This window comes from Argentina silus (genome assembly GCF_951799395.1).
Source record: "Argentina silus genome assembly, chromosome: 10".
NCBI classification, from domain to species: Eukaryota; Metazoa; Chordata; class Actinopteri; order Argentiniformes; family Argentinidae; genus Argentina; species Argentina silus.
Window position 1 is genome coordinate 20,904,874 of NC_139664.1, and position 22,397 is coordinate 20,927,270.

A 22,397-nucleotide genomic window follows, 5' to 3' on the forward strand; every position below is an offset into this window, starting at 1 on the left:
ACTGAAACAACCCGGCCTGAAAGAGAACATGAATGAGTCATTAAAATGACAAAAACACAGTGCCACACCATATCTGTGCTCTTGAGAGAAATCAAAAGCAATTCACACCAGTTGAAAGTTGACAAAGGGTCAACAATTGAACACGTCAGTTTTGTGACAGAGAAGGCAATATTGGTGGAACATCGCCAAACCACAAAAGAAGCCGTACACAAAAGAAGCCGTAAAACCTGACAGCCTCTTTATCTATTGATAGACGTACTGACTCCTGCCCATTTATCCACCTACAATATATATGATATTGCCAATTTTGAAAACACCTCTGCTCCTACCGAACAAGACGCAAAGAATCAAGTCTAATACAATCCTAGATTAAAATTCAGTTGGCCCATACAGTGGATATACAGTGCCAGTTCGGAAAGTATTCAGACCCCATCACCTTTTCCACATTTTGTTGTGTTATACTCAATTTAAAATTTATTAAATTAAAAGCAAAAACAGGTTCAGAAATTTCAGTAAATCTATTAAATATGAAATACAGAAATACCTCATGTACATAAGTATTCAGACCCTTTGCTATGAGACTCTTAAAATGAGCTAAAATGCAAAAATGTCATCAACAAATCACTCAATAAGTTGAATTGAGTCCATCTTCATGCAAGGATAATAGTTCATGTAATTTTGGAATTAATATCTTTGTTTTTACAGGGTCTCCGATTTGCATAGGAATCAATTACACAGTGTAAATTAGGATGTCACTACCAACTCAGCAAATTTAATAATTTTCTCTTGATCCTGACAAACTCCTCAGTCCCTGCCAGTGACAAACATAACTAAAGTAACTTGATGCAGCTACCACTATTCTTCACACGAGAGATGGTGCGGAAACTGCATTGCATGTGCTGAATTTGCACTAAACTTAATGCTTTGAAGTAAAACCAAATAAACATATTTCCAGCCACTTTCTTTGCTGTATCACTTGAATTCATTGTTGCAAACACAATTATGGATATGAGAGATTATTTTCCAATAAGGGATTATTTTTGGCCACATGGTTCTAGACCAATTTTGTAGAGTGACTGAGATGATGTCCCATTGTCTGTGCTTTTTCCTGTCCACCATTCAACTTTGTTGATTTTTGTAAGTCTCCCCAGGCCTCAGGGTCGCATTCCTGAGCAGTTTTGTTCCTCTCCATTTGCTCAGTTTGTAATGACAACCTGATCCACACAGTTTGTAATAGATTCCTATGCAAATCAGAGACAAAAACAAAAGATATTTATAAAAAAATTACATGAACTATTACCCTTGCATTAAGATGGACTCAATTAAACTTATTGAGTGATGTTGTTGTTGATTTTCGCATTTTAGCTCATTTTAAGAGTGTCATAGCAAAGGGTCTGAATACATGTACATGAGGCATTTCTGTATTTCAATCTTAATAAATTTACTGACATTTCTAAAAACCTGTTTTCACTTTTTCATTCTGGGGTATTGTGTGTGAATTGATGGCAAATTCTTTTAATTTATTTTTATGTGGAAAAAGTGAAGGGGTCTGAATACTTTCCAAAAGCACTGTAAAAGTGGCAGTAAATCAATGTGAATGGGGTAAATGGTTTGACAAATCAGTAAAACTCAGAATCATTTTATAGAGCTCTAAATCGTGCCATCAGAATGTAGTTCTGTAGTTGAACTTACTTCCTGTTCAATCCTCATTCATTTTTCCTGTCTGGGTTTTTTCAAACAGTTTATATAATTATAAAGATTTCAGCTCTCTATTGGGTGAATATCTGTACCACTTACCTCAACATAGGCTGACAGACAGCCAGCCAGACTTTCTGATCCAATTATTCAGATTATTCTTTGGGGTCAATGGGTGATGTGCCTCTTCTTTGTCCCCCTCCCCATCTCCATCCACCTCCAGTTCAGGTAGTTTTTCTGCCCCCCTCCCCATCTCCATCCACCTCCAGTTCAGGTAGTTTCTCGTAGGCCTTCTCAGACGGCCTCACAGTCACCCCACCCCATATGGACGTCTCTGAAACTAGATCTGACAGAGAAGTAGAGAATGAGAAGGAAAAGTAGGCTGCAGTCTGATTCTCTACCCTTCTCCTGTGAACACTGGTTCATTCTTCCTCGTGGATTTATAAGGAATGGTGTAAGGGGGTGGGGTGTAAATTCCCTTCAGAAATTAACATTTACATTTTGCTTGCCTATAATAACTTTCATATTTTTAAAAGATTAGATGACACAAAATGGGAGTTTTGAATATGCTGTTTACTTATACTCTGCTTGAACGATGCATTTTCTTAAACCATTGTTAGCCCTCTATCCCCCATAGCGGCCATCGACGCCCGTTCTATATTTTACTAGTGCACCCGCAGACGGCATTGATTTTCGAACCCCAATAAATGTATTAAGAACTTAAAATTAAATAGCTAACAATAGTACATTGTACACGCAAGGTTGTCACTGTAAAACCAGATGTGGAAGATGTTCATGTCATTAGACATTTTGTAAAAAAAAAAAAAAAAAAAAAAAAAAAAAAAATCAGTTGTAACACTGTAGTCACGAGTCACGTCTGCGCCGAAGCGTCCTCGTCTGTTCAGCTTGGAGGAGGCAGCCCGACAGTGCTACGAGAGTGAGACCGATTCCTTCGCCATGGAAAGTGATGATGACATCGTGAGTGAAAATGTGTGGGTAGATAGCCTGAGCCTCAGTTGTCATACATTTAATCTCTTAGGGAAAGACCCCCTCAGGGTTACCATCTAGCGGGACCTATCTTTTCATCACACCTAAAGAGGGATCGCTGTTTTGGGGGGCAGATCACCAAGCACCGTAGTGGGGCTCACATATGAACGCTATAAGCTCTCGAGTTGCAGCAATTTCTCACCATATAGTTTTGACGAGGAAGGTACCTCAACTTTTTTTGAGACGGACGACTTCAACTTTGCTATCAATAGCAAGACCTGTCTCGTCATCATAGCCGAAGAGGGAGCACTGAGCACAACGACTCCTCCCCTATGTGCCTCTTACGATAACCTCTAACCCTAACCCATGATAAAAGATAGCTCGATAATTGTGGCTCTACTCAATATTTATGTCAGATGCCTTCAATCTGTAAACATTTATAATATTTGAATAAAGAGTATGACATAATAAGTCTAATTTAATTAAAGCAGAGTAAATCAACATGAATATAAATATTATATATATAAATAAATCATTCTGCCATGGACTTGGTGTCATATTAAAGAGGAGATTGTGGTCTTTAAAATTAAAACAAACTTGTAATTGTCCATTTGAATTTGTTTTATAGCTATACCCGTTTGTTTAGAATACGTGATAAAAATTAGCATTTAACTGGGAATTCTCAGTAATCTACAGTAGCATTCCAGAATCTATTGGGGCCTAGAGGGTTAAAGACAATAAAGATCATACTGTACTCTTGAGTTGTGATGTATGTGTTTAACAATTCAGCATTGTTTTGTTCAAGCTAAATGGGGCCCTAACTCTTTTTTGAATGTGAACTGTTTTGTTTTTTTATTTGAAGATTTCTTTTGGTCAATACACCCAAGGTTTGAGCGCAGTGGTTCTAAGAATCCATAGGACATTCCCTCTAGCCCATGCCTATGACAATCCAATTACTTTAAAAAGGGGAGTGAAGTAACATTTCAGGAATTGTACAGCAGCCAGAGATGGAGAAAAAGGACATTGGCCTAAACTGGCCATCACACAATCATAAATCAATTAGTCATACAACTAGATGAGCAAGGACATAACGCATATCAAATCAACTTAAAGTTGTTGGTCATCTCATTGACACCAGTTGTGCATGCCATGGGGTCATTTAGAATTATTGTCTTGAAAAAGGTTGACTTGACTGTAACAACCTCAAATAAACGTGAAGAGGTAACCGAATATGTGGGAGTCATTTCTATCAATGACAGAAGTTTTGCAGTGAATGCTGTGTGTTGTTCAAGTGAGTATTGACTTATTTAACCTTTATCTAACCAGGTGATCCTTGAGTTAGAAACCTGTTTCACATGAGCGACCTGGAGGACTTACAGCTGGCATCTCCATCCAGGCCCAGGATCTTCATGTAGCCGCCATGTGACAGAACCCTCACCAGTGTCTGGGCAGTGAAGCACACCATGTCCTGGAGACCGTCAAATATTAACTTCAGCATCTTTGTACACATGTTGAACATGCTGGAAAGGGCAAGTAAACACTAAAAGATCAGTTCTGGGGGTGTCAAAGCGAATCCAATGAACACAATTTCTCAGAAAACAAACATTGATCTATGGAACGTATGTTGGCAATTTCCAATGTTCACAGGATGACAATCACTTCATGAGTTGAAGTTCAAGAGACAACCCTGTAGCACTGTATGGATCTGTATACAATGTGAGCACATGGCAAGTGTGTGTGAAGGCCATCGCACAGTCAGTATTGTTAGCCCTGTTAAACGCACTGAAGCAATAAACAAAAGAAAAAAGAAAGGAAGAAAGAACTTCAACCACAAAGCCAAATGACAGAACGAAACATTGAGCTTTGCTCATTCTTCTTGAGCACAAATCATTGCTTGAGCACTACTTAGAAGTAGATTTGCCTTTTCGTACCAAGCTCTTGAAATGAATGGATTCACGCCTACCACTGGGAGATGATGATGACGAAGCAGGATGACACGTGAGGGTGTTGTTGATAGAGGCGAGCTGGTCGTTTACCTGCTCCTCCATGTCCATGGTGGTGTGTACGCGGTAGTGCCCGCTCTCACAGGGGTCTGTTATACCAGACGAGCCGGGCAGGAACAGCCCCGAGGCCAGCATCTGGAGGCACCGCCTGGACACAGCAAGAGAGAGAGAGAGATTAACAAAACCCTGCACTGAGCAGTCACACACACACACGCACCAACAGGCACACACAATTCACCTAACCATCTGACCACCAGCACTAAGGGATATGTACCACATACAGTTCACACACTCCTGAGAATGGTACATACATACAGCTCAGAGCAAAGACACAAGTGAGCCAAGTAAGTCCACTCTCTAAGCATCCCAATCTCTCTCCCATTTATACACTCCATTTCCATGCTCATGTAGACTGACCTACCGGTAGGCCAAATTCAGGGCCAATGGCTGTCTGCTGGGGTTGTTCATGACAGCAGAGTGGCCCTGGCCAAAGAGAGAGAAAGAAAGCAAGAGGGATAGAGTGACAAAGAGAGTGTGTGTGAGAGACAGAGAGAGAGAGGGGGGGGTTAATTTCCAATGGCAACAGGAGAATGAACAGGCAGGTAACTTGTGCCAGCATCTACAACCCAAAAATGACTGTATATTTGACATTTCTTTGGCCTCATATACTATACTATACTAACTTCACTAAACTTGGGTGAAGAACGCGGCAGACAGTAGACAGTTGTGTGCTTGTCCAACTGATGACCAAGAGTTTCTGCTCTGAATTGAGCTAAACAAAAGCAGACACACGCCAGGAGGTGCAGTGCAGTCAAATGTCTCACACACACACACACACCTGTAATGAGACCACAGCGCTTTAACGCCTCTGCATGTGAAAAAGCTGCTGTGTCGAATCAAAACACACACATTTTCCAATTAACAGCTCCATTCAACAGTCATGGACATTTAGACGTTGATAAATGGAGCATGCAAGACTCCAACAGCTGCGTGTAGGAGTTTACCATGTTTAAATGGAGGCTCACCAGTAAGTCCAGCATCCAGGGGGTGAGGGGTTCAAACCCCAGGAAGCGGCTCCGCAGATCCTTTAGCAAGCGGACCAGAACCTTCACCCTGACATCCCAGAACCAAATAACAAACATCACTCTGACATGAAACTAAGCAACTGCATTACTACTGGGGAAGCCAAGCACACAATTCTCCATGAACAGTAATGTCATTGTTCCAGGTTGAACCAATATAGGGAAAAAGAAACAGATGCAAGTTAAAGTGGTACCTTTGAAAAGAAAAAAACCTTCTGTCCTGCATTCTAAACAGTTTGTTTATTTGTTTTGTATGACTTTTAGCCTAGGTAATGTCTTTACACATGATGAACATATCAAAAAATGAAGACATATTTTATTCACCTGTGGATTGGAAGTGTCACTGATGAACAATGAGTCATTTGAATGCTGAGCTCTTTGATGTTGAGTTCAAGTTAATTGTGCATTGGAGAGAGTAGTGACTCACTACACACAAAGAGAGGTAACCTAGAGCTCCTGAAATTGCACTGCTGCAATATTGCAAGACACGTGGCATCAAGTACTTAATTGTAGTGAAATAATATAACAGGGTTAACAAGGTTTTCTATATATATATACACACACACACACACACACACAGTGGGGGAAATTGTTGACAGAATATCAACAAAGAAGTCCAGAAAAAACACATTATATAAAGTTATAAATTCATTTGCATTTGATCGAAGGAAATAAGTATTTGATCCCCTACAAACCAGCAAGAATTCTGGCTCATACAGACCGGTTCTATGCCCATGAGGCACACAGATTAGTCCTGTCACTTTAGGAAAAGTACTCCTAATCTCTGCTTGTTATGGGTGTAAAAGACACCTGTCAATACAGGTCAGTCTCTTCCATTCCAACCTCTCCACCACCATGGGCAAGACCAAAGAACATTCAAAGGACATCAGGGTAAGAGTTGTAGACCTGCACAAGGCTGGAATGGGCTACAAGACCATCAGCAAGAAGCTTGGTGAGAAGGAGACAACTGTTGGTGCAATTATTAGAAAATGGAAGAAATACAAAATAAGAATCAATCGCCCTCGGCCTGGAGCTCCATGCAAGATCTCGCCTCGTGGGGTAAGGATGATCATGAGAAGGGTGAGGGATCAGCCCAGAACTACACGGGAGGAGCTTGGTAATGATCTCAAGGCAGCTGGGACCACAGTCACCAAGAAAACCATTGGTAACACACTACACCGTAACGGATTGAAATCCTGCAGTGCCCGCAAGGTCCCCCTGCTCAAGAAGGCACATGTACAGGCCCATCTGAAGTTTGCCAATGAACACTAAAATGATTCAGAGAAGGCTTGGGAGAAGGTGATGTGGTCAGATGAGACCAAAATTGAACTCTTTGGCATAAATTCGACTCGTCGTGTTTGGAGGGAAAGAAATGCTGAATGCTACAATCCCAAGAACACCATCCCCACCGTCAAACACGGAGGTGGAAACATTATGCTTTGGGGTTGTTTCTCTGCTAAGGGTACAGGACGACTTCACTGCATTGAGGGGCCAATGGACGGGGCCATGTACCGTAAGATCTTGGACGAGAACCTCCTTCCCTCAGCCAGAGCATTGAGGATGGGTCTTCCAGCATGACAATGACCCAAAACATACGGCCAAGGCAACAAAGGAGTGGCTCAAGAAGAGGCACACTAAGGTCATGGAGTGGCCTAGCTAGTCTCCAGACCTTAATCCTATAGAAAATTTGTGGAGGGAGCTGAAGCTTCGAGTTGCCAAGCAAAAGCCTTGAAATCTTCAGGATTTGGAGAGGATCTGTAAAGAGGAGTGGACCAAAATCCCTCCTGAGATGTGTGCAAACCTGGTGACCAACTACAAGAAACGTCTGACTTCTGTGCTTGCCAACAAGGGTTTCTCCACCAAGTACTAAGTCATGTTTTGCTTGGGGATCAAATACTTATTTCGTTCGATCAAATGCAAATTAATTTATAACTTTATATAATATTTATTTCTGGACTTTTTTTGTTGATATTCTGTGTCGATTTGTTAAAATAAAAGTACCATAAAAATTATAGACCGCTCATTTCTTTGTAATCGGGCAAACTAACAAAATCAGCAGGGGATCAAATAATTATTTCCCCCACTGTGTGTGTGTGTGTGTATATATATATATATATATATATATATATAGTTGATAAACAGCACTGAAGAAGGTTTGATGTCTACATCCATCTGTCCATTTGGTCACAATAATTGACAGAATTGTATAATTCCAAGAGATCCATGATAAATGCATTTACGATTGTACTGTATGTGTGTTTGTCTGTGTGTGACATTGCAAATGACAGCTCACGTGGAGTGGGAGGCATTCTCTTGTACCCAGCGAGCATGGCGAACGGGAGCCATGTTGTTTTGCAGGAGCATCATATCCACTGGCAGAGATAGAGGGATAGACCACATCAATATCTGTGTGTGTGTGTGTGTGGGTGGGGGGGGGGCTCCACAGACTTAATCTACAGTGCCCTGCTTAAGTAATGGGACAGTGAAGCATTTTTTCTTCTTTTGGCTCTATACACCAAAAGCTTAGATTTGAAATCAAACATTTACTGAAAGGTTAAAGTAGATTCTAAGCTATTATTTTGATGGTATTTGTGCAGATGTTGGTTTCACCATTGAGAAATTCTTTTTCATTGAAAAACCTTTCATATACAGTGCCCTGCGTAAGTAATGGGTGAAGCATTTTTAGCCGATGTTAACCAGCTACGCCATCAAAAAGCTTGCCATTCGACAATGTGGGTGGGGGTATTTTAACTTGGAGTGAGTTTACCATTTTTATACATGCATGCATACTCCCACTAGCACATTAAAATACTTGGATGCTATATCACAAGTTTTTTTTCCAGGTCATTCACCTCGTAAAACAACCACCAGGAGGCATCATTGAGTATGATAGATATGTCTACATTGTGAGAGTACTGTAGCTTGATGAGTTGTTTCAAAGGTGCTGTACCATAGCCTCGGTAGGCTAAAAAGTTTGGTCTAGCTTTATCCAGTAGCTTTACTTCAACGGTGGTGATAACATCCTTCACAGCTCTTCGTACTCATCTTAATAAGATAGCCTTTTGCAATCGCTTGCTTGCAAAAATCGTTTTAGATTAATAATCAAAGCAGAATAGTTTAGTTAAAGTTACAATGGGAGGGGGAGGGAGAGGGGACTTGCTCAGTCACAATCAAGCAAGAGAGCAGGAGAGAGAGGGGGATACAGCAGAGTGTGTCCAAAACCATTTAGCTGACTGATAGTTGTTCTCTATGACAACTGTAGCAAACAGACCTGTGTCAACAAATCTCACTTGTGGCATGTTTCTATTCAGACTAAAACCTAAAATCCAGTGTGAATGGAGCGAGATGTTCCCGGGCCAGCCAGGAGTTGAACGTTTATAGTGATATACTGTATGGTTCATGGGGGAGGGTCATCATTTTCTTGATCGTTTCCGATCAAGGCGTGACAATTTTCCAGCACGCTCTCCCCCTTCAAACGATCCACCAAAAGGTGCTATATAAAATAAATGCATTATCATCATCATCTAACTGAAACCCCAAATCCTTACTCCTGTCTCGCATGAACATGTGTTGCATTATTAAAGCTCACGCTTATTCATGTCAGACTGAGCTAAAAATTCCCTCCGCTTCTCTGCGCATATGAACATATTTATATACATGTACTTGAAATACGCGGAATCAAGTGAGAAACATTATATCCTATGAGTTAATTAATATGCACTTTCGGGGACACTGACACATATTCCATTGTCTGCCATCATTTTATGAAGTGTCCATGAAGACATTTATAAATTTTAAATTAAGGCTCATCCAGCTTCTTTGCGCTTTGAGAGAATGCTTGATGACGGTATGAGGTATAACCATTGCTTGGTTCTCCTTAAAATAACCTGACATTTAAACAATTTCCAATCTTCATATCTGCAATAAATAAACTCTTTGTCATCACATTGGTAGGCTAAAAAGGTTGGTCTAGCTTGTATACAGTAGTTTGATGTCATCTTCAATGTTGCCTGTATTGGATATCTGACGAATTTATGTGAGGGGGCTACAGCCTAAAATGTTGCGAGGGGTGAAGGGGGACTGTGTTGCATATGACATGTTAAACAAGCAATTCTGGTGACTTTTGACAGGAGAATGGGTGAATGGAATTGCAGCGGATGACATGTGCAACGCTCATCAGAGCTGTTTGTCATAGGCCATGTGTTATAAACCTGAGATCCGACAATTTAATGTTTTTCATTCACACTAACCACTACGTTATTCTCCTGTCAAAAGTAACCAGGTTTGCTTGTTCAACAATATTTTCCTGTCCTTGATGCTGTATATTAGCTTCAAAACATGGTGTAACAGTAAAACTGCCATTTGGCTCTGACAAAGGTATGTCGTCTCATGTGAGATCATCCTCCGTTTGAGATGTAGCGATTACAATTCACAATTGATCACATTAAGTGTGAGCTCATTAGTGATCAAAGTAATTGACTAAAACCAGAACATTTAAATAATCCAATGATGGTTATAGTTTGTGCGTGCTGTGAAATGCAAACTGACAAATGTAAACAAACATGGATGTTTGCAAGTGCAAGACACATAGCCCACCCTTCACAGCTCTTGTCACCATCTTGTGGTGGGTTTTGGCAGCACTTCACACCTTGAAATTTCTGTAGTGGCAGGCCTTCGACGTACCCCGCTGAAATGTCGGCTTGGACCTATTAAACCCCTACCTACAGTAAATGTTTTACCAGGTCCTTTGTTATGTGACTCCTATCTATTGCTTTGCTTTTCTGTTATCCATATGGTTTATTTTAACCTAAGTTGTGTTTGTCTTAAGAATGTATTCTGTTGTGTACAGAAACATCTTGTCTGCTCAAGCATAAGAAAATACCTCCAAATAAATGGTGAAACCAATGTACACGAATACCATCAAATAAATGCTGAGAATCTATAACTTAACCTCATAGTAATTGTTCGATTTCAAATGCACACTTTGAGTATAGAGGCAATAGAACAAAACATGCTTCACTGTCCATTACTTACGCAGGGCACAAGCCTTGGTTAGGTTGAGAGAAAAAGAGGCTAGTGCAAATAGCACTTGATTACTATGATATACTTGTTGCCATCTCTCCATTTGTTGTGCAGAATGACATTCCAAGAGAGCAGTGTTACTTTTTTATAACATGATTTGAAGCCAAAAGGCATCTGTTAACACATTCTTAAATTACCACAAAATGATGAAGGGAGTAATATGTTCTCATGACTTTGCTTATGAGGAGGTAATTCAGTTGTTTTACAGTATCTAGGTTATATTCATCATTAATAAGTAAGTAGAGTGTCACTGACAGTGGCTTTAACAAACACCAACCGATCTCAGAGTTTGACTCTTGCATTGCTCAATCCCGTACATACTGTGTACCCCCTCCACCAGGTTGTCCATGTTGTGTGGCACAGTGGCAATGAGGATCTTAACTCCGGCGTCCGACGAGTTTATCTCAAAGCCTGTCTCATTCGGCAGCATGGAGAGCTCTGGGGAAACACACATACCGTTACCAATGTCATGTAAGGTACCTCTTTATATGCACAATTTAATTTCAACCACTAAATGGTTTGATTGTGTTGTAGCATGAAGTTAGGCGCTTTGCTGCCCTATTTGGCAACACTGAAAATTTACAATATATTGCATTTTCTAATAGCGGCAAATGTGTGCATATCCATAAAACATACAAATTATACATATGGGCAAGTGCTCGGCCATGACACCAGGTGCTCCTTGTCTGGACCAAAACAGCACTCTCCAATGAACGTTCTTTAGCATGCAATCTCATTCCTTGATCACTACCAATTTATCATGGACATTTTAGCACTATTTTAAAGCTTAATTAAGCCATTCCTGTCTGTAAACCGCCCGGTCCATGCGATAGATGTACGCATACCGGGTAACTCAGCTTGGAAACTCCCCATCGAAACACATTGCATGGCCTCGCCCGTGCAGCTAATGAGACTAGAGCTAGTCCCCTCCCTGGGTCCGTGTTGTGTCCGGCATCCCTCCAACGGGATTCAAACTCATGCACAGTGATGCGTGCATGCTCAGAGAACACCCCCGACTCTTGATAGACCTCCTCCAACCCACAGATACACGCTTCGTACTTCGAACAACTCCAAGGCGCTATGGCCCCGTAGCCACCCCTTTTCCAAATACGCGACGCCCTGGGTCCAAGTCAGCCTCCTCTCTACTCCCTCCTCCAGCAATACAATTTAAGATCATACAAGTTAACCCATGAGGCCCTACGAGCCAATCGTTCAGGAGGCCATTGTAGCGTCGCCCTCCGGCCATTATACTCCTCTGGGTCACCAGCCGGTGACCCCCTCCCTCACTCTATGACTTTGAGCTTTAAATCTGCGTCACTCCTTGTGGCCCCCAAAACATCTGACCACCTGCCGGTGACCCCCCCTTTCAACACATTTTCCTCACTCCCGCCATCTTATGAGTCCTCACTCCTGTTTCACCCTGTCCGCTCTTTCCGTGACTCCAGTAGGTGAGTGGAGATGCCTCGACCCACCTACAAGACTTGGCAACCCTCCCCCAGGCGAATGAGCGGGGACTCACTCATTGCCACTCGGTGTCGGAGAGTAGAAATCCCAAAGCACATCCAGGGAAGTCCTCCTAGACTTTGACAGGCCCAGTGCCATTAAAACCTGGTTGTTACAGGCAGGCCATTTGCCCGTGGCTCCCACCGGGAAACCAAAGACCTGGACCTTTCCACCCCACTCTAGAGTCGCGGCCAGCTGGGGGATAAGTGGTGTGTAGTATGCAAATGCTTCTACCACATCCAGAGTATCATTTGCATACTCTAAACAAACTCATGTCAATGACCACCTTCTGGTCAACCTTTGAGCAAATCAGGTCTGGAACCCACAACATCCCTATTCCATCTCGGATGTGTGGCTCCTGATCTACCCTCTAACCGGCTCACTCATCATCGACTATAACGGGGGCACAAATCTTATTATCTTCACTTCCCAGCTGCCAAGCCTGGCATTTAAAAGTTAAAAGCTGAAATGCCTTCAGTCAATAAGTACTGTATTCATCCTCTTTGCTATGACACACGCAATGGTTAGACAGTGGTTAGAGAGTGGCAGTGAGTGGCAGTGAGTGAGTGGGCTGTTTGTAGGGCTGCGGTAGGTAGCAGCAGACCGTCAGCTGATGAGGGAGGCAAGTGCAGTGTGGAGAACATTACACAAGTTAATTAAAATACCTCTGCCATTATGAAACCAATGTCGCCCAACTTCCCTGGCTTTTCCTAAATGTCTGTTTAACATAATAGTGTTGTTACAATTTCAAAATTGTTATAAGCCAGGAGACAACATCAATCTTTGCAAATATGTATAATTGTATTTCATTCCATTATTGTTTCAGATTTGTGTTCTGTTTTACTCGTTATCAAGCATTGGCACTTCACATTTTGTTTTGTAGAGTTTCACTAATTATGTCCATCAATATGTAAGCTCTTTAAAACACAAAATGTGGTATTCTAATGATTCTTAAGTCCTGACTAAAAACATCCAGTTAATTATTTTTTGCATTGTATTGACGTAACTCAATGATGACACTGTAACAAGAACAAATGGAGGTGTCCAGACATCACTATGGTACTTCGACTGTTATGAGATAATTTAATGTTTGAATATATTACTGCGTCCGGGCATGAATCCCCCCCCCCCCCCCAACCTGAAGTGCTTCTTGGAGAGCAATAGTCTGTCTAACTGTTCTGTACTCATGCATTTTATGTGGACCCCAGAAAGTGTAGCTGCTGCATGTAAATTCGAATTACTAATTTGCCATGCACTATTCATACAATTTGCGGTGGCACTGTTTTAAATGATCGATCAAGTTGGACCTGTTGTCTCGTTGTTGTCACAACTAATGTGAGGTAGTTCCTACACAATACCTTGGTTTGATCTTCTCTCTTGTATCCACACTACACAGGTTGACATTTTTTTGCCACCAAATCATTATTGACAGTAGCAATCTCCTCCTCAGCATCAGGAGGTAATCTTAGTAATCTTGCCGACTTTCCGGTGAATGTGCCACATCCATGTATAGACTGTCATATTTCCTGCTCCTATGCTGCACACTCTAGGGGGACGTTCGGATTGGTCAGCACTAGCACACTCATTGAGTGGGTGAATGGAGTCAAGCGCATCTCTGGAGATGCATTGACAACACGTTTTAAAAAAAAAAAGACTCATATAGCCTCTTGCGATAATAATATTGCACACCTTCCAACCAGAATACCAATAGTTGTATGGTATATCATACAGCCCTACAAACCTGCTTCACAAAGTTACCCAGGGGCTAATGTAAGGTCACTTCTTACACTACTGTGGGTTTGATTCCCGATGGGACCATATATACTGAAATGTATGCAATCACTGCAATGTAAGTCGCTTTGGATAAAAGCGTCAGCTAAATGGCATATATTATTACATATTACACAGTATGTCGCACTACAGTACACTATAGCGCCATCAGAAATCTAATTAAATTATAGAGCATTCTAAACTTTATCATCACTATTATCATTTTCCAGCGGTATTACCTTCTGAGGGATCCTGTGTGCGTAGGGTCTCCACTACCTTGTTTCCCAGACATGCCACTGTGTCCACTAAGAGAAACAAAGTTCTGTTACTGGTCACTATTACCCATATTCCAACAACTACACCACATTCCTCTTGAACATATTGCATCCCATTCCAACTTATTGCGTCTTATTTTGTAGGCGGGGCAACAAGGCCTCTAAAGCACAATTACAAGTTGTTGACAGCCAATACAGAGAAGTTGAAGCCAAACTAATTTTAGGCAGGAAATGGGGGAACAAAGCTAGGTATGGGGGCAATTCTGACTAAATAATGGTGTGAACTGGTAACATCATTGTAAGAAGCATTGAGAAGTGACAGTCGGGAGGAAGTGGCATCAATGCATTTTGGGGAAACTTACAACAGGGCAATATTTTGAGAATGACAACGAGGTCTGCAACATTGTGTCCAGTGGTCATGGTGCTTTTCCTGTAGGAGCCTGTCTGCCTCATTTCCTCTATTTCCTGGAGGGCAAAAGATAACTCTAGCTAGGGTTGGGCGACATCCAAATTACTTTGAGAAAATATCTGAATAATATCGCTGAAATACGGTGGAGACATGGCAGTGAGCAAAGATTATGGATCTGCAGCGCATAGAGCATGTGGCTGGAGTTGTACTGTAAATAATCTGGTGAAACAAAGATGTTCACTGCTTGATGTGATTTACCTTGCAAAAAGCGGGAAACTACACTTGTCAGCATTTTCACAGACAATATTCTGTAAGAAAACAATACCACGATATGCTCCAAATATCACAATATTCGATAATATCAGCTAACCTTAGTCCAGCATAGGTACCACTGAAATACTACAATAACAGGTTACACAAACCTGTGACAGTAGTACACCAGAGGAGGCTGTGGAGGTAGAAATCAGAGGCTGATTGAGCCCGTCCTCCAACAGCCTCTCCTGTAGCAGGCCTACTGTACCTGCATGTTCTAGCCCCCAGTGTCTTCAGACCAGATCATTATTGTGTATTTCCAAATAGATCAAGCTAATTCTAAACATAGTCTTACAAATATTTAAACAGATGTATTTGAAATAGTTTCAATGTATTTGAAATAGTTTCAAATACATTCCAATACTACAGACATTTTCTAATTTCTAATTTACCCCCAAAAATTGGAGAGAGCCTTGAATGTAATTGAAATACGATTTCATCCCAGGTCTGGTACCCACCACTTCATCAGTGCCAGCCGAAACGATGATGTTGTCGATGACATTGGTGATCTTGGTGACTAGAGACAAGATGGAGGCCTGGGGGAGAGAGGGGAGAGCAGTCAAATATGATGTAAAACATTAGATTAACTTAGTAAGCAGAAGCATAAGGTTAAGGACCCATAATATTTGTGCAATGTACTTTCTAAAAACTCATTTTATGTTTCATCTCTTCTGCTGCATATTTTGTGTACAATTTCTCAACCATAGCCCTGAAACAGCAGGCTGTCTGTGTTTGTGATAATTGTGCAGAGAAATCTCACAAAATGTGGGGAAGTGCTGCCCCCAGGAGGCTCTGGACAGCATAGCAGGCCCTCACCACTGCACTGCTTCAGAAGCAAACACTTCACAGCTTAACAATCATATTAGAGAAACATCCTGGCTAACAAACTGAGAGGGTCTGGACCACTGGTAGAGTGGTCATTAATACAGTGCTTGCTGCTAGGTTGTCTTTGTGCAGTCAGGCCACCTCATCTAAATTACTGTCTGATCACTCTAGTTTGTCATGGAGTATGTTAATTGTAAAATGTATGTTGCGTATAAATGTAATATAAATTTAACATAATGCATGTTCAATATAAATGTATAAAATAATGTGTGTGTTATGATGAATATACATGTATAAATGAATATGTGTGTGTTATGTATGAATGTATGTTAAAGGTTTTCAGCAACGTGAGTTAATCCGGAAGAGAGTCGGTGCTTAGGAAAGCCACCTGCTCTGCAGAGGTAGGGCTGAGGTCCTGGTTCCTCTTCAGTAGAGCTTCACTAAAGCCAGTCTCATCTGGGGCTGGCTTCAGGGGCGGGAAGGCCATCTCACACTGAGAGGAGGGGACACAGGGGCTGTTTACAGTGTAAAACACGATGTTGTTTATATCATCTTTTTTAAACTGTAAGGTGTATTGAGGCACTGTGAAATATACTTTAAACAAAGCCTGACTTGACTCATTATTATAATCATTAGTTATGAATACAGTTATTTCTGTGATGTCACAGGACAGGCACACTCACCACATAGAGGTCAAAGGGCTTGTGAAACCTGCAACAGTGAAAGGAGACAGCATTGATTAGCATAGTTGGACAGAAGTTAGTTAGTTACTTCTAGGTTGGACAGAAACCCTGGACCCAAACCAACCTTCTACGGATAAGATTGGAACCCAATGGACCTAATTTCAAGGCAGAATAGCCAGTCCAGCATGAGTGAGGTCGTTTCCCCTCCCCAAACACTGAGGAGCAGAGGGAACCGTGCATGCAGAACAGGATGGACAGACGTCCTGCTACATACCGAGGGCATGCACCTCCTCCACGACCGCCATAACGGCCACTCCGGCCCCGGGTCCTCTCTCCTCTGGTAAAAGAGGTGGACATTGGGAAATAATGTATATGGCTTCATTTGCAATGCACAAAACACAAGCATCCATGATGAACACTCACTACAGGAATGAGCGACCGGGCACGTGTTTATCCATTTGTGTTCAGCCTCAAGCATAAGTACTCAACCAAACAGACAGACACTTTCTTTATAGCTAGTGCTATAAGAAAACTGCACTTTCTTTACGAGACGTAAAAATGATGAAGACATCAGACAAAAGAGACAAAGCGACCAATCCATAATCTCATTTGAAGGGGAGATGGAGGAGTCGTGAAGGTGGACGGCGTTGACAGAAATAGCTAGCTAGTTTAGTTAGTTAGCTAGCTGACTTTCCTTGCTTGCTGCTAACATATGCAGGGCCACGGAACACACGTTGAAGCAAAAGTTCCACATTAAATATGTTTAATTAGAGCATTTGTAGTCAACACGTGTTCTAATCTCTTATGCACTTTACCTCATTGTGTTAATCCTTGAGGACGTGTACTACTAATTAGCTAGCTAGCGCTGAGAACAGTGCAACTGGTTGACTCCCGCACGCTAATTGAATGTGGGCGTGTCTGTTGAGTGACAGTTTAAGGTTTTGGCTGTGAGCGTGGTAGAGGGAGGACTTGACTGGGGGGCGTAGCCCGACCCAGCACCCCCCTGTATCCGGCCACCGGCCCCAAGCATTTCGTTGCATTGTATACTTGAATTCAACAATAAATAAAATTGAACTGAACTGAACACAGCGGCTCCCCGTCACTTTTTTTTGGTAAACAGCTCAGGGAGAAGCGTAACAACTCTCAATTTCATAGACAGACCGTTGGCTGCAAGGACTGACCATCCATGAGATCAAAATTCTCTCTAAATATAATGCGTTCTAAGCATGTGTGAGGTGCTGGTTTAGTCTTTGTGACAAATAATAATTCCAAGATATTGACTGAGACAAGTAGCCAAACCACTAGTAACATGACTTCAGCACAACGGTGCTTGGAACGATCAGATTATTTTCGATTTACTCACGTCAGTACTCATGTCATTTCATTTTAACTTTTTGGTTCAATGACACACATTTCCTACCATTGAAATGGTGCTGTATATTTTGAATAATTTTGTAAAATACATTCTTGTTGTAATTGTTTTAGAAATAAAGTGTATCTGATTTTATTGAACAGGTAGTGCTTCTTTCCTATTATTGGTGTTTAGTAGACTCTATTGGCCTGTGGGGGTGCTGCCCTCTACGGGTGAAGAATGAGAAGTCGCAAGTGTCCACATTGTAATAGTCCAACATGGACTATTATTATTATAGTGATTCTACACACGTTTATCACCCATGACCCAGCAGTCCTAAGCACTGATAGGAACTAAGCGAATCCTGATATGGTAATGTGAGTGTGAGTGTGAGTGTGAGTGTGAGTGTGAGTGTGTGTGTGTGTGTGTGTGTGTGTGTGTGTGTGTAAGCATTTTATAACTCCCCTCAAACCCCCCCCCCCGAAACACACACACACACACACACACACACACACACATACAGCTGACCCTCTCTGCTCCATCGCGGCACTGTGACGTCATAATACAGTTTTAAAAGTTGCTGCTTATGTTGTTAGCGTCAGTCATTATCGCTTGGTCATAACTCAGATCAGTTCATTAACGAGCCATAATCACCGACACACCGAGGAGTTACCGAACCTGCCAATCAACGCAAATATGAATAACAAGAAGGTAAGGAACAGCGTGCAGGACAATCAAATAGACAGGCTAGCATATGACTGGGGATTTCTGCCCAATTAGGCCTATAGTGAGGAGCGGGTCAGGTGTACTTGCACATTGAGATATATTGTACGCTATTGTAGTGGAATACATTTTCTTTTAGGCTATAATATTCTTTTAATATTAATTAAGAGATTTTGAAATGAACTCTGATTGGTTTTAGAATAGCTCCTCACTGTACACTTCTGATATTATTTGTTAATCTCTGAAATTAATCGGTCTTGCAAAGTGCTGAAAGCATTAATGTATACATCATATATTGGCCGAGCTAAAAGCATCCTTACTATTATGTTATGGGCCTACACTGTAACAGCAGCTGTACAGTTAGCAGGTGTGCTATGGTTGAGGTGAATTTGGATATTGTTTGATCGTCCTTCAAAAAGTTGTTCATCTAGGCCGACATCAGATAATGCGATTTTATTTCAACAGTTTATGATTAACAGCCAATTGCTGTTGTTATGAATATAATGGCCGGAGAGTATACGGTAATATAATATGTACATACAACGAAACTGCATGCTTAGACTATGTGTTATAGTGATTTTGATATCCAACTTTAAAACCAATACACGGATGTAAAATGTGTGGAATATTGTCATTATCATTATTATTAGGCTATTATATTTATTTGTAATTTCCTATTATTAATATCGTTAGCTGTCATTATTAGCTACCATGATTTTACATAGGTTGCATGGTCCCATGGCAACAGCCGTATTGTGACGTCATAGTTGTTTTGTGACACCGGCTTCAACGTCAGTCGCTGTACAATCATAAAGTTAAAAGGCCCTCACTGCTTTGTCAAACGTGTTTCACGCTAAAGTAAGACGACAATCTACGGTGTTTTTATATTTGCTTTGACAATGCCGAACAAAAAAGTGGTAACTATTTCGTAATGTGTTATTGTGTTGATTTGACTGGATTTTATCATGTGTGATCTGATGTGTGTTTTCTTTGAAGGCCAAGAGAAAGAGTAGTGGCAAGAAGACCATGGTTGAGAATGCCACCAACACAGGTTAGAGATTATCTTTATAACGTAACACAGGTTAGAGATTATCTTTATAATGTAACACAAGTTAGAGATTCTCTTTAGAATGTTACAATGATTCCCGATGGTGGGGAGATTGTGTTATTCTGTTCAGACAGACTACAATGCATACAATTCTTCGTTCAGATCATGTATATTTGAATGAAATATCCTATAGAGGCCATATATACTGTATTTGGATACAACTTTGATTTTCTCTTTTAAATATACAGGCTACTGTGAACCATCCTTGTATTTGCCAGCAGCTCCCTCCCCTCCGCCTGGGCCCCGGTCTCCAGACAGGTTTGAGAACCGAGCTGCAGTGATTGAGCTCTTGGAGGAGAAGGCACGTCAGAGTGCCAAAACCCCGTCAGACCAGGAAGAAGAGGTCTACCCCATCCTCATCAACTTCCTGAGGAGTCTGACTGATAAGTATGTTTAATGTCTCTCTGTAATGGAGGTATCTTAAGGGGGATTGTGCTCTGGGGAGGCTGATGGAGGTTAAAATCGGAGGACAGGCTCATTGTAATGCATGGAATGGAATGAGGAATGGTATCAAACACACATTACAAAGAGCCGTCCTCTGATTTCTACCTCCATCAGCCTCCCCTGACTGTGCTGTTTGAGTGTGTCTATGTCTAAGTTAGTGGACATTCTGTGGGTTCGGTGCATCTGTTGTGTTTTCACAACTGTTGGTATTGTGTGTTGTGTGTAGCTTTGTTGTTGTTATTGTGTGTAACTTTGTTCTTGCTGTAGCCTGTCTTTTACATCTACCAAACTGCTGAAAATATTTCCTTATTTCTTCATCATTCAGGCAATGGAGAGTGATCCGGAAGGGCATGAGAGACCCTGTGAGTTGTAATTGATTGAATGATTGATTATCACCCAATCAACCTTTATTTGTATAACACATTTCATACACAAATGCAATACACTTTGTTCATAACATTCTAACCTATCAGTCCAGATTTGTGTTTATTTTCTATATATAAAAATATATATTTTCATAATATACCATACATCCTAACTTCACTAACACATGCAATATGATGATGTTGTGTTCTTGTGGAACCACAGACAACCAGGATGCAGCTGGGCCGGCTGTGCCGCAGGGTGGTGAAGGTCATCTGTGAGACGGCCTTCCGGGTCTTCCTGCCAGCCCTGGTGCAAATCTTAGAGCAGAGCGACGGCGAGGAGGAGAAGGCTTCAGCCCCCGGGTCCGACCCAGAGCGCTCCTCCAGTACCAACCCCCAGGACCAGGAGGCTGGACCCACACTCCTCTCCTCTTCCCCAAGGTAAGCTGTCGACCAGGGTTCATTTACACATCCACTTATGAAGGTTCCCAACTACTCTTTAAGGGGCCTATGGTTTGTTACATTTTTAAGGTGACCCACATTGACATTTCATTTCTTATGTTTTTAGTTTTTAGATTATTTTTAATTTTTTTTAGATAGAATTTAAACTGTAATAAGATACATAACATCTTTTGCAGTGAAGTTCAGTTTGGAGGACGTGTTTTACTCACTCTTGTCCCAAGAGGACATTTTTGTGACAAACCTTTAAAATCAGGTGTATCAACTACAGCATAGAAAGACCCTCATTGTTAGGCCTCGTTAGGCTCAGGAGGTTTAAGACTGAAGCAAAATAGAACTTAGGAAAGGACCATAATCATTACATCCAAAATAGGAGACATTATTTACAAATGTAAACATATTTAGTCAATTTAAGCTACAATAATTGTGTGGCATGTTTCAGACATCAGACTGTAGCGTTCATGTTTGTGTTTGTGTTTCTAGCTCCAAGACGTCCCTCCAGAGGGCTCCTGTGAGAGACCCCCTCGAGGTGTTCTTTGGGGTGACGGCGGACACCGTACTCCAGGCCCTGGGTGACGACACTTCTTCCTCACCAGAACTGACTAGAGCTCTGGTGGGGGAAACACTCAGCCAGCTGAACTCCGCCTTCTCGGTGGTCGTAGCCTACACCCCTTCCGGACGATCGTCCCCAGTGATGACTGAGAAGAAGAACGCCATGCCGGCCACCGAGGAGATGGTCCGCGTGATCTCTGGCACTCTTCAGGCGTTTGGGGTCACTGGACAGGGTCCGTCAGCATCGCCACCCGCAGCAAACGTAAGTATGGAGGTAAGTGAAAAGATTCTTGCTCCGATGGCAGGTGAAGTAATAGCCGCCCTTGTTGAGACAATGGAGAGCTGCAAGGAGACATTGGGAGGCGGACAGGATGCAGCATTAATGCTAAGGGAGGTGGCACTGAAAATACAGATGTTGTCCCAAAGCGACGACCGAGATGACTCATGTCAGGGAGGTTCACGTTCCTCAGAAGAGACTGGAGACTCTGAGGGCACAGTGAGCCAGAAAGACGTCGCCATCATCGGGAGTCGGGAGTTCCACACAAAAGCCTCAAGGGCTGTCAGTGGAATTCTCCGGAGAAGTGGATCTTCTCAGAGCAGCTCTGTGCAGTCATCCCGGCCTGCCAGTGCTGGTCCCAGCCTAACCCACGTGCATGTCACCTTACCATCTTCCACTAACACATTCCACGCCCATTGTGACGCTGAGGCGAACAAGATCATTGATACGTTTGTGGCAGATGTGAAGGACGTAGCAGCACAGGCCGTGGAG

At 41.9% G+C, this 22,397-nt stretch overlaps 1 protein-coding gene across 1 annotated transcript; it reads right to left on the minus strand.

Moving 5' to 3' along the window:
- Positions 1 to 1,919: 1,919 nt before the first annotated feature.
- On the minus strand, positions 1,920 to 16,638 carry LOC310811347 (interleukin enhancer-binding factor 2 homolog; the record flags this gene model as incomplete). Its single annotated transcript, XM_083679466.1, has 12 exons — positions 16,627 to 16,638; positions 16,332 to 16,436; positions 15,577 to 15,654; positions 14,760 to 14,862; positions 14,362 to 14,427; positions 11,171 to 11,287; positions 8,061 to 8,139; positions 5,711 to 5,798; positions 5,107 to 5,168; positions 4,719 to 4,833; positions 4,060 to 4,150; positions 1,920 to 2,041 (listed from the first exon to the last, which is right to left on the minus strand). Exons 2-12 carry the CDS (start codon positions 16,428 to 16,430, stop codon positions 1,920 to 1,922), a joined length of 1,020 nt encoding a protein of 339 aa, XP_083535592.1. The 5' UTR covers positions 16,431 to 16,436; positions 16,627 to 16,638.
- Positions 16,639 to 22,397: the final 5,759 nt, after the last annotated feature.